At 34.1% G+C, this 13140-nt stretch overlaps 1 protein-coding gene across 2 annotated transcripts in view; it reads left to right on the top strand.

Moving 5' to 3' along the window:
* LOC149557439 (protein HAPLESS 2-like) overlaps positions 1-8448 on the top strand; it is a 322953-nt gene extending 314505 nt beyond the window's left edge. Inside the window, exons 17-18 of one of the 2 annotated variants that reach the window (XM_089832084.1) lie at positions 7755-7855; positions 7956-8448. In XM_089832084.1, the coding sequence (XP_089688210.1) occupies positions 7755-7855; positions 7956-8344 (490 nt within the window). In that variant the 3' untranslated portion in view covers positions 8345-8448. The remainder of the gene's footprint in view (positions 1-7754; positions 7856-7955) is intronic. The other variant, XM_089832085.1, reaches the window with a different exon arrangement.
* Positions 8449-13140: the final 4692 nt, after the last annotated feature.

Here is a 13140-nt window from a genome sequence, read left to right as displayed (position 1 = left end):
TTTGGGAGCATAGAAGGCTGCGATATCATTTATCATAGCACTGTTAGTCTTGTTCAGCTGCGTCCATCCTTAAAGGAGCAGGATTTCATATCTGTGAGCTGAAGTTAGTATACTGTGGGCAGCATTGAACACATTGAGTTGTGATTATGGGTTACATTCATCATCAAGGGATCCATGTTGAAAACCTACAATACTATGTTTTCTAATTTAATAAATTTATGTACTTAGTTGGCTTTGTAAATATTTGCAAACTGAATGATAGTAAATAATGGTAGGATTTGGATATTGGCCATTTAATTTGTATTTCAAATTTATCATCTATATATATTCTCAAAACACAATTCTTTTTTTAATAAAACTTCAAAAGCCAAAGAGGGACTTCTTCAGCATAGGTTTAGAGTGAGCCAGCAAGGCTCATCACAGGAACCCTTCAAAAATAGCAACCTTGAAGATATAATTTCAAGGTTTTTAACATAGTTGGAGCTGCTATGTATTTCCGCACATTATAATTGTGCCCATGACAGTGATATTCACATCAAAACTAAAATGATCCCTTTGGGGTTGTTCATCATCATCATTGGTGATTTTCTTGAAAGTTTTTAAAACTCGTTACAGACCTATTTTACTGCATATTTTGCATGGCATCCTTGAGATGTCTGACCTTTGAGACACATTTATTTTAAACAAACCTCATGCTTTTTATCATACTTCCACGACTCACATATTTGTCTAGAGATGCCTCTTCAATTATAATATCTGGAAATTTTATATCACATTTTGGCAATATATTAATCCAAATGCCACCTTATCTGCCGAAGGACTTTTGTCAAACAATCGGTGTTTTCCATGGGCTCACATTTTGCATGCAATGCTATCCATAGAGTGATTCCCAAGTACAATATCCGACAGATATAAACCAACGACATGCTGTGAGGGATATTTGCTGAAGCATATTAAACTACCAGGCATGGCTTCTAACCGATCTGCTGGGTTTTCCTTAAACTCTTTTAACCAAACAACGAGTGAACAATAGTATCATTGTGTACATCAACATTACACGAGACATCATCTCTGTGAGGCATTCCGTCAAACAATTGGGTCACAACCTCTTTGGTTCCATGTTTAGCATGTAATCATTGCAAAGTCTCCAATTTGGTCCGCAACAAAGAGTTAGATTAAAGGCGATGAACTTTTACACTTGTCGAATGCATTTACATGAAAGCTTCCAAAGCTTTTCCAACTCCATCCAAGTAGAATCATTCGACACCTTATCACTCTGTTCTAGGAATTCTTTCAGACAAATCTCTTACCATTGTAGTTCCACGTTTCTCCTATCCAATGTCTTCCATTGCTTGCAAACCCAAAAAATTACTACTATAAGTTGTCGGATTTGTGTGCATTTCTATCAGTCTATGGCAGCTAGGCATTTGATAAGGCTGATTTTGACTACCGTATTCTTTCTCATTTATGCCAAGACTATGTTTGTCAAACCAGAGGTGCTCTCTCCTTGCTGCAACGATGTCTTCATTACAGTGAAGATTATTATTATGGCACAGGTAGGAAGGACATGCCAAAGCTGTTTTCCTGTAAATTTCTAAAAACCTTCTACAAGCCATCTTGATGAAAAATATGAACTATGGAACAATAAACTTTATACAACAGAGAAACAAAATAAAAGAATAGAACATAGATAAAGCTGACTTTATTTATTTATGAATTTTTTTTATTACAATACATCAGCTGTGATCATGCCTCTTTTTATAGAGGGCTCTTAGCAATCAGAAGTTTCTAGTATTCTAATTAGAACTGATGTTAGTTCTAGCAACCTTCTACATGGCCAAGCGCATGTTGTGGTGGAAGGGGTATGACTTATTACTTTTGACAGCGCTGAAAGTATCTTCAACTGTTCGCTGGGAAATAGGGAATGTGAGAAACAGATTTGCTTAGTCAGCAAACATCCACTGAACAGAACAACAGTTCAGTTGTAACCGACGTGGAGGCAGATATATTAGTTATTCAACATCCTCCCTCAATTTCTACCACTAAAAACTTTTTTTATGTGGGAGAAATTACAAGAAGAAATTTAAATAACTATCTTCCAAAATTCAAATAGAATGAGTCCCGGCATTAAGCCTTCTTAGAATACCCATTTACAACATAAGATTTGTGTTCCCCTTATCACTATCACTATGAAAAAATCAATCCTCTCGTCATTATGCTTTGAGTTTTTAACTGGTTCACTCATAACCATTTGGGACTTTCCCCGATTAATACAATTGCTTTTGCTTAAAGTTTGTCACCCAAGTAAGTGGTTTTGGCTTACCACAAACCAATCAATAGACTTTTAGATTTTTCACCTAAACAAGTGGTTTTGGCTTACCACAAACCCTTCAAAGACTTAGCAAAAACATGATTTTAGTTATGGGGAAACCATCTCTTCCTTTATGAAATATCACTTCTCATGAATGCCTTGCTAGACAACTATTCTGATTTTCTCAAACAATTTGTAATCCTTCTTGATAATTCATGCTTTGATAGAGTTTTATTATTGGTCACACTTGAGCATTTGTACTAAAACAAACCTTTGATCATACCCATGATCTTCTGCCAACTTGATTCATAACTCCATCCAAAGTTCATTTTAAAGCACTTTTCCATAGAACTATTTTTGTACTCTATTCCATCATGTCTTTTCACAATGATTCTTTAAACCACAAAGAGTGCATGGATGTAGATCCCAACACTTCAACTTTTTTGTGTCCTTTCCAATTACAATTTGAACATTGCATATATTGTTTACATTGACCAAATTTGGTTGAACACATATCATCATTCCTGTTGTCTATTGTATATCCTAGCCCTTCACACTTTCATCTCATGGTTAGCTCAATAGGCTCTATAATTCCTTGTTCGTGCTTTCCCAATCCTTAAACTTTCTAACTCATTTTTTTCATGATATTCCAACCAACATTCTTATCATGAGTAGTATTATTTGTAAACATGTTGTCCTTTTCTCTTTTACATTATTTATCATCTATAGAAAATTCACACTTATGAAGTGATGATTCCAAATCTTCTGTACTACATGACATATCACATACAGATTTTCTCTTCAAGCATGAATTTCTCAAAATAAATGATTGATTTAATTCATCTTTTAACATGTCATTCTCCTCTTCCAATTCCTTTATTTTTCTCTCTAATTCTTCATTTCTTTTCTTCATATTATCGGACAACTTTAACTTTCGTTCCAATTTTTCATTTGCATCTATGTAGACACTAATCTCATTTAAAAATTTACACCTTTCTACTCTCATATCATTGCTCAACTTCATCGCTTCTTTCAAAAAATTCTTTTCACAAATTAAACTTATATTATCTTTCTTCACCTTTATTAATTCTTCTTCTAAATTCTCTCTCTCAAAAATTAAATTTATATTTGCTTTTAAGACTCTTGCACCCTGTTTTCCCATTATAATTAATCCACAAACAACACTATGTTTGAATTTCTAATAGGTAGAACCATATATTTACTTCATTTCACATAAACAAATCACATATGATGGTGACAATTTCATATTTCTTCATCTATTCCTTACAAAAATTCAAATGTAATCTTATTTGACATGATCACCATCTCAACAGCAACACACCAAATGCCATGATCTTTTGTTTACATTGATGGTATAGTGCTAACATTAACAACACTAATAATTTTACCTCCAACAATTTATTCTCCTCTTAATGTAGTGATAAACAGCTGACCTTTCCTTCTCTTCAACAATCTTTTAGCAAGCATTATTTATTCGCCTTTAGGCTGCACCTTCGCAAACAGAGTAATCCATTCCACCATCTATTTGACTTTCCAAACACTCAAAGATGTCCTTGATACTGCTCATTCATATTATAACTTATAACAAGAAATTATAATTTCACAAAAAATTAAAAAACATTTTATCACAGCCCAAGAAGCAGATTTACTGTGATAGGATGATGAAAAATATGAACTATGGAACAATAAACTTATACAACAGAGAAACAAAATAAGAATAGAACAGAGATAAAGCTGATTTTATTTATTTATGAATCTCTGTGATTACAATAAATCAGTTGTGATCATGCCTCTTTTTATAGAGGGCTCTTAGCAATCAGAAGTGTCTAGAATTCTAATTAGAACTGATGTTAACTCTAACAACCTTCTACATGGCCAAACGCATGTTGTGGTGGAAGGGGTATGACTCATTACTTTTTACAGCACTGAATGTATCCTTAACTGTTCACTGGGTAATAGGAAATATTGTAACAGATTTACTTAGTCAGCAAACATCCACTGAACAGAACAGCAGTTCAGTTGCAACCGACGTGGAGGTAGATATACTAGTTATTTCAACACATCTCCATGTAACACCCACCACCGCTGTGTCATTTGGTCTAATGCACACTGTTTTTGAAGGATTTCGATTCTCCCCCTTATATGGACTTCACCAATCATTTTCAACTACATACCTTTATAAGCTGAAAGAACTTTCAGTGGTATGTTACTGCAGTTGTTTCTATTCAATAAAAATGTGAGCCAGTTAGCACTCCTATCAACTCAAATACCATTAACTAAGAAGGGATTTTATTAAACAGTTATCCCATATCACCTATCTCTTCACATACTGTATCTCTGTTGACCAGAGTATTTTGGCTGTAATGTCCGCCCTCTATATAGTTCGAGGGAATTTATTAGATGCATCAGACTGCATTTAATTAGTCTTCGTGTAAAATTTCCTTCATCCGACATGTATACACAATATTACTCTCAGCTGTAGCAATTGATGGAAGGTCTCCATTAACTGTTTGCCTCATCACACTGTCATTTGCACCATCCGAGAGTTGCCAAGAAGCAGTTATTAGTTCCTTCAAACTGGAATATTAATGCTTAGAGTACATCTTTTCTTCAAAGATTTGGAGCTTTAAGTGTTCTTCATTGTCATCTTCTGCACGTTGATCTTCACCTCCTTGTCTCATGTATTTGTTAGAATTATATCATCATCTGATATGCTATCATACTTGCAATATTTGTCTTTGTGGATCTTCGTATGTCTGCATCTTCCTATCTCCCAACTGCCTTCTTGCTCTAATATCAAATGATATTACTATTGGAAATAAAACATAAAATAACTTAAAAAACATAAGTTTTTGTGTTCCTCATTTCATTTTGTAATTCTTAGGGAAATTTTTAAAATTATTTCTTTGATTTTTTTTTTGTAAAATTGAAAAATTATCTATTTTTTACTATTTTTAGTAGCTTTCTTAACACTTCTTGGACATTCGAGACGGGATCATTTTGCACCCAGACTACTTACATAGACAGTGGACCCATGCCCTACGTATTTCCCTTGGCTCCTGTAGGGTGGGCTCTCACCAACTCCAGATTCAAATCGACCACCATATAGATAGAGAGGATCAGGTTTGTAGACTTTTTACCATGGTGGAGGAAGAATCTGAGACCCATTTCCTTTTCAAATGCCCCATATACTACGAGATCAGAGGGAGATTCTATTGTTTGTTTAGAGAGTGCAGATCCCTCTCAGACTTCTTCAGGTACACAAATCAGCATTGCCTTGTGCTCTATCTTTGTGAATCCATACAGCTTCACAACCACACTTTGCAGCTATCTTTCCCCAAGGGTTAGACCCATGTACAACTTATCACAACCTTCTTCACGCCCTTATCTCATGCCTGGGGTATGAAGCAACCATATAGTTTCCTTGACACTAGCCACTCTAGATTAGTCAAACCCCATAGTGTTCCTCTTCGCCAATGACACTTCTCCCACAACACTCAATGATAGAACAAAGCCCTTGGTCGCCCTTGTCCATCTTATTCATTGTTGTCCTTCTTCCCTTTGAGGAAGGATCCCTAAACCCTAATCATATTTGGGGTGACTCTTGCTCTCTTCTTCATCTTCTATTTTAGGTTTGTGCTTGCTCTTTTATCGGCACAGTTTGGTATTCCGTTTGGAGGCTATCTTCTTGGTTGTAAACTCCTAGTCCCATAGACCCATGTTGTGGTCTCTTGTTGGACATTAATATTATCTTATCTTATCTTAACTTGGTAATTTTGTTAGAATCTATTAAAGTTTTCGAATTTTCGAAATTAACTTAATCTAACTATATTTCAAAAACTCCAAAGATTTTCCAACTGAACTCGAAGATTAGTCATTGCATCACCCAAGTTTCAAATTCTAACTTCATTAGTTTAAAAGCATATGCTAATTTATTTTTCATCTTATAAACTAGGAAGTATAACTTATTAATAAATCAATTAAATTTAATAATTTATTAAAATTAATTTTAGTTATTGTTATTATTTATTGGCTAAAAATGCCATATGATAATTGACAAACATTGAATGCATTTCTTTATTCATAAAATATTATAGCTTTTATTATTGATTAAACCCTTGTAGTAGGGATAGTTCTTAGAGTTTCTTTTTGGTATTGAAGTTGTTCGAATTAAAGAATGACAATGTAACTGCCTAATTTGAAAATAATTGATTCTCAATAATAAAAATCAAAAGTTGTTCTTAGTTGTTAAATAAAGAATGAAACAAAAAGGTTCTACTCTACGACACAAACTATCATTATTCTTTCATTTACTTATCTACTTTAAGAAGATTTTTTAAGTCTATTGAGTGAATGGTGCACTGTCTCCCTATCTCTCACTCTTTGAGGTACTAAAACCTCTTAGCCTTGTGAGTCTTTTTTATCATTGAATCAATTAATCAACTAATGGCAATACGGAATAGAATGAAACATGACACTAATTATAATATAGCATCCAAAATAGACTGCATCACTGACTATAGTACATAATTAATAGTTGATGTCAATGCTTACAAATTACGACGCACTAATAAATCAACTAAATTTTGATTATTGTATTACATCAATTTCGATTATTCACTCTTTATTTTCAAATTTATAGCATGCACAATTGACAAATATCTTACGCGTTCCTTGTACCGTTGTATTAAGGAGCTAGTCCTTAGAGTCCCCTTTCTAATTTGAGTGTCTAAATTAAATGTTGGTCATTGATTGTTCTAAGGGTCTTCAAAGTGATTGATTCTCAATAAACCTTAAGAAAAAAAGATTTGTGATGACTCTGCTAGACCACCCATTTTGCTATTTTTTTTTTGAAATTATTTATCATTTCAGGAGTTCTTTAGTTTATTAGGCGAATGGTTCACTATCTCTCACCATTCAAGGTATTTAATTTTCTTACCCTTTGAATCCTATTGATGAAAAAATCAAACAATCGATTAATAGTAATATGGAATGGAACATGCCACTAACTATAATATAGGAAGTGAAATAGACTACATCACTAACTATAATAAACCTTAAGAAAAAGAAGTTGACCTTAATTGTTCAAATAAAGAAAGTAAAATAAGATTCTACTAACTAACACCCATGTCATCCTTATTCCTTGTGAGCAGAGCTCTTTAGTTTATTTGGGCTGCAAACTTCTTAGCCATGTGAATCCTTTTGATCAATAAATCAACTTATGGTAGTAAAGAATGGAATGGAACATGCTACTAACTAAACTACTATGATATAGGATGCAAGATAGATGACATGACTAACATACTACATATTAAGAAGAGTTTTATATTTTATGAAAGTAAAAACTAAGTATAACATTCAAAAAATTTCAAATCAATATCTGGTTCATGCTAATGAATTTTATATATTTTATTTTTTGTAGGATGAATTGTCGATATTTTTTTGACTTCAAATGTCATTTTAAATATCTTTGCATTGTATGGATCTTCAAGTTTATTTTACTTATCATCCTTACACTTGCAGGTAACAAATAGTTTTCATTTTCATTTCAATATTTTCAAGTAGAAAAAGTTTTTTTAAGAATGTTGTTGATCCTACTAATACGACCTTCTTTAATTTGCAGGTGTTTACCTATTATGGCTTCTATATCAGAACAATTGTATTGTTTACCTCTTTCGCCTTTGCAAGAGACATAAAAACCAAAATATGCAAAATGCTACTAATAAAGTTCAATCCAAGAAAAATATTGTCATCTCTAAAAATTTAAATTTGAGTAAGAAACAAAACCATGGGCATGGTAAACATTGTCAGAAGAATAGAAATGATAGAGTTAATACAACATTGAACATTGAGATTACTAAGGATCAAAAAGATGTGAAAAAACATGGTACAAGTAATAAACATAAGCATGCAAATAATCTCAAGCATAAGAAAAACCAAAAAGAGAGGCAAGCTAAAGAGGGTCCTCGAGAGTTGCATGTAAGAAAGAGGCGAAGAATAATGAATTCATGACTTCAAATTTGTTCTTGAAATAACTAATTGGAACTTGATTTCTGATAAATGTAAATGTGTATCAAAATCCAAGCAATTTATTAATTTAAATTTCTTTATGTAAATGACTATCTCTATCACACCTTTTTGACATGGTGAAAATACATTTTAGTTTATAAATATTTTTTATTAAATAGAAATAATGACTTTAAAGTATTTTCAATACTAACATTTTAGTTAGGAGTTGTTAGAAGAAAGCTCAATGAATTGATCTTGGCCCTTCATTATACTTGAGCAACTATAAAGGCCAAGGCCTTCTCAATTGTAATTCATTAGTTTAGGAGGTGGGATTAGATAGTTGGAGTAGAGTAGGTTAGCTAAGGGAGAGACTCGATCAAATTGTTACTATGATTCTTTTCAAAGTAATGAATAGTTCAATGTTGGTTCTTCATGGTGAATTACTTGTTATTTCTTTGGAATGTTGCATAGTATCCTCAATGTTTCACTTGGAGTAGATTTCTTTAGATGTTGAAATAGTTTAGTTGAATGAAAGTTGATAAAGGGTGCTCCCCTTGACACCATGAACACGTAAGAGATAAAGAAAATATAGTATTTTGCAATAAGAAAATATAGGCTTCTTATTATTGTCGCTAATGTGGAATTACATAATTTTTTAATACAATATGCAAACCCACATGGGTGCCCTCATTACAATAGTCTACAAGGCAAAGTTGTGAACTATCACCCTGAGCTATCCTAGACAATTTATGAGCCTTCCTTATAAATGCAAATTTTACACTACCCAAGAATTTTATAAACATCAAACCCTAACCCTTGAGACCAATAAATCCTAAAATTACATATAGAGTCAACTCAAAATAATGATGACATTTATTTTGGAAATTTTGGTTGGCCTAACTTCGAAAGACCATAACTTGTGAATTGTTGACATGATTGGCTATTATAACACCATTCGGGAATCCTCATCTTCTAATCTATAAGCACTTCCAGTCTGCTTCATTTTAGAACCCATCTGTAGGCTCTAAGGCCTTCAAAATTGAGCTTAATTTTTTATACCAAAAATTCACAATAACTTAATGAATACTCATGATATGATACTGTGCCTCAACTGGAAAGCTAATATATCCAAGGTGATCGCATTTTCTAAAATCAAGACATTCTAAGCTTGTATGATCGACATACTATGTAGCAAGCCTCCACAAACAACTATTTTGCATTGAAATGACCCTATTCAAGAAACATAAAAGAAATGTTATTGGGTGATGCAAGATTGCTCTTACATCGAGATACTCCTACATCAAAAGTGATTATGGATGTTTACATGTTTGAATTGAATAAATACAGGTCGCTAGCCTCTTATTGATGGTAAGGGTGTCTTGTGTTGTGTTGGCTTGTATTTTCACCATAATAAAAATGCTAAGAACCAAATGTGAAAATCCAGTTTTAAAATTGTGCACTTAGGGTTTCTATGTTATTTGTTCCAAAGTTTTCCCTAGTAAAAAACCCTAATCAAATTTTACCCTAGGTCTTCTCTTTTTCGTTGTTGCCTTTTACCTAGCTATGTGAGTCCCTTTTCCTTTTTAAGTTATGCCTCGCTAGTTAGATTTAATCACTTCAAGTTTTGACCCCATATCTCCTTGTATTTAATTAATAATCATTTTCTCCACTCATTCCTAAGTCTTAATATTTTTGCTAGGCCCTGTTATATGTTCACAATTAAAAGATCCAACGACTCGCGTTGTATCTCATTTCTAAGAACTCCTCATAGAGAACATGTGAGATGCTGCCATGTGTTGCCATTTTGGCATTTCCTCATATGCCAATGTCTCTGCGAGGCTCCAAAACCTGTGATTGTGCCACGTGTTTCATCTCTGGCAAAGACTTTTCACTTTTTTTTAATTTGAGAAAGGGATTGAGCACGAGTCTTAAATCAATGGACCCCATTCAATCACATAATCCTTTTGAACCATTGATGATATTCTCTTTTGATATGAAGATCTACAGCTCATGTTGTTTCACTTAAATAACACAAGAAGCTTGAGGTTCAATGAGATGCAAACACATGGCATCCTTTGAGTGGGGACATTGGTAGTGGGACCTGACTGATGATTGGTCCAAGTTTGCAAGGTATTAGAAGGGGCCCATGAATGAGAGGAAAATGGAATATGGTGTAAAGAAATTGAACACGTCTGTAAAGTCTTCCGAAGATATGATGAGTAAAGGATTGTAAGATCGCAAGAGCAAACCATGAATGGTTAAGGCAAAGTAATTGTTGGAGCTTCCAAAGTTACAGTAAGAAAACACTCAGTGTATGATCGAGAGGTAAAGACAGTGGTTGAAAGAAGGCTTATGAAGCTACGATAAAGGTTAGATAGTTGTGATTGAGAGATCATAAGGCAAGATCTAATGCTATGGGAAGCTATGATCGTAAGATTTTAAAAGTTTATTTGTATGAAGACGATGCTACGAAAAGGTTTGTAAAATGCTTAGCATAAGTTTGCGGCTCTAAAGAAGATGTTGCATTTAGTGTTTTGATCTTACGATAAACTATTAGGCGTAAGATCATAGGAAACTTAAAAGGGCTTTTCGTTGATATGAAACATGGTCAATCGGAAGATCGTAAAGGCCAAATTTCTTGCTTACGAGGATATGAAGGGTTTGAATTTCAAAGTGAATCATAAGATTAGAATCCCTAAAATAAGGCATAAAAAATGTTTTTTGCTCTTTTGAGCTGGAAAACAATGGGAGGTTCTTGGCCAATGAAATTTGAAGTATAGAGAATGCAAAGCTAGATAGTTATGTCTACGCTCCATTGAGGTGGAAAAAACAATTGAGTTTAAGGCTCATGCATGCAGGAAATTAATGCATAGAAATGGTTGATGAAGTACGCATTGCATAAAGGCATTCTCTGGGCTAATAACATATTACCGTTTGTAGAAAATGAAGATTTTGAGAAGTTGCAAAGTGTTCAGTGTAAAGAATTTAGAGTTTTCAATGCCAGTTACAAAGCTTCTGGATTTCTAATTCACAGTTAAGATGTTAGACAAGGTGGAAGAGATTTAGGCTACAGACATGGAGGTTATTGATACATCTACTTCCAAAGGAGGGAAAACCTAACAAAGAAAGCCTAATAAGTTTGCAGATGAATGGATAGAGTTATTGCTAGAATCATCAAATGTCATTCATGCAAATGATCATGACTTCAGAGATCCATATTCACTCTACAAAGATGCAACTTGCCCTGGTGTCAATGGGTATGAACTCTTTAGGTATTTTTATAATAACAAATTTGAAAAGATTCCTGTCTACAATCCATGGAAGAAAAATTTGATGAAACTTATCTTCCCAGAAGTATTTGTAGATGTTGACTTGGTAAACGCCCTAATTAAATCTTACAATCCAGTGACCAAAACATTCCATAGGCATGATGGGACTATTTTGTGCACATTGGATCGTGCTTCTTTCATTGGAGCTTTTGGATTAGATGGTCAAATGAGTGAGCCTCTAGACATAGATGAACTTCAAGGGATTTTTGAGAGAAATACAAAGGCCTAAACTGGGAAGACTATGATGTAGCACATCCCTATGGACCTCGGAAAGGTGGGGGGTTATCCAAAGGAAGTGGATAAAATGATGTGCTTTGACAAATTTAAGAATTACTTCATATAGACTGTATATGGTGTCTACAAGGTGGTAGGAAGTGACGGGTATGATATGGTATATGGGTCAATATACATCATAGCCCGAATTATACAAGATGCATACCATGGTGAGGAGTATGATTATGTAGCCTACATCTTGGAGAAGATGAAAGAAAACATTGAACTGGCACAAAGAGGAGGATTGGGGAATTTCAAATTCCACCATTATTTGTTGTTGAAACACTTGATTTTATACAAGAATGTGGGGTATATTAGCCCAAATTTTGTTTATCAAACATCTGATGCAAATGGAGAGCTGCTAGTGCACCTATGGACAAGGGTATGGGACATATTCTATCACTGTTCTTATTCTGTTTCATTTTTAAATAATTTTAGCTTTGTAATAATGAAGATGTTAGACCCTAGTTTCTTTAGGGCTCTTGAGGTATTAAAAAGTCTTTTGAGACCAATCCTCCTACCTAACAATAAGAAGCTAGACCATAATTGGGGTGACATATTCTTGTTTCCAACCTTTTCCCTCATGAGAGTCTATGGATGCCCCCAGCCACCACATATATTGCCAAAATATATCCCTCCTAGGCTAGCCATCATTGAATTCATGTGGTCATTGTTTATAGTCAATAGGGAATACCTAGGGCCAAAGGTGCATAAGGGCACATTTCTGTATAGGTGTTTTAGGATAGGGGACTTCTTAATTGGAAAAGAATCCCTAGACCAAATTAATTATTTTCTCCACCATTACAATTTTTCCACTGCCCCTTACAGAATGTATGACCCAGAGGGCTACATGAAAAATACTTTGAAGGGGATTAGAGGGTATGTATTGCCAAACACTAGGGAGTCACCCAAGAAGACTTGATTACAAATCTTGTAAATGAGGGGGAAGCTACAAATAAATTAACCAAATTTGATGATGTCTTGAGGGTTAAAAATGAGCTGAAGAGAGCAGATCCAAACTTCAAGGGCTTCTACCTAGACAACCACTATCCACACAAGCTAAGGAAGATGGTGGATGATTACATAGAGATCATGGCAGAGATGCCTGTAGAAGTAGTGGGTGAAGAAGGAAGAGTAAACCCTGACTTTCCTAAGCTAGATGTAGTTTTAGAAGTTGAAGAAGAGGATCCTACAGAG

Source organism: Cupressus sempervirens, chromosome 5, assembly GCF_028749045.1.
Source record: "Cupressus sempervirens isolate cs-2001-9-10 chromosome 5, ASM2874904v1, whole genome shotgun sequence".
Lineage (NCBI taxonomy): Eukaryota > Viridiplantae > Streptophyta > Pinopsida > Cupressales > Cupressaceae > Cupressus > Cupressus sempervirens.
Note: the sequence above shows the minus strand (reverse complement) of the source record. Positions and strands in the feature narration are given on the sequence as shown.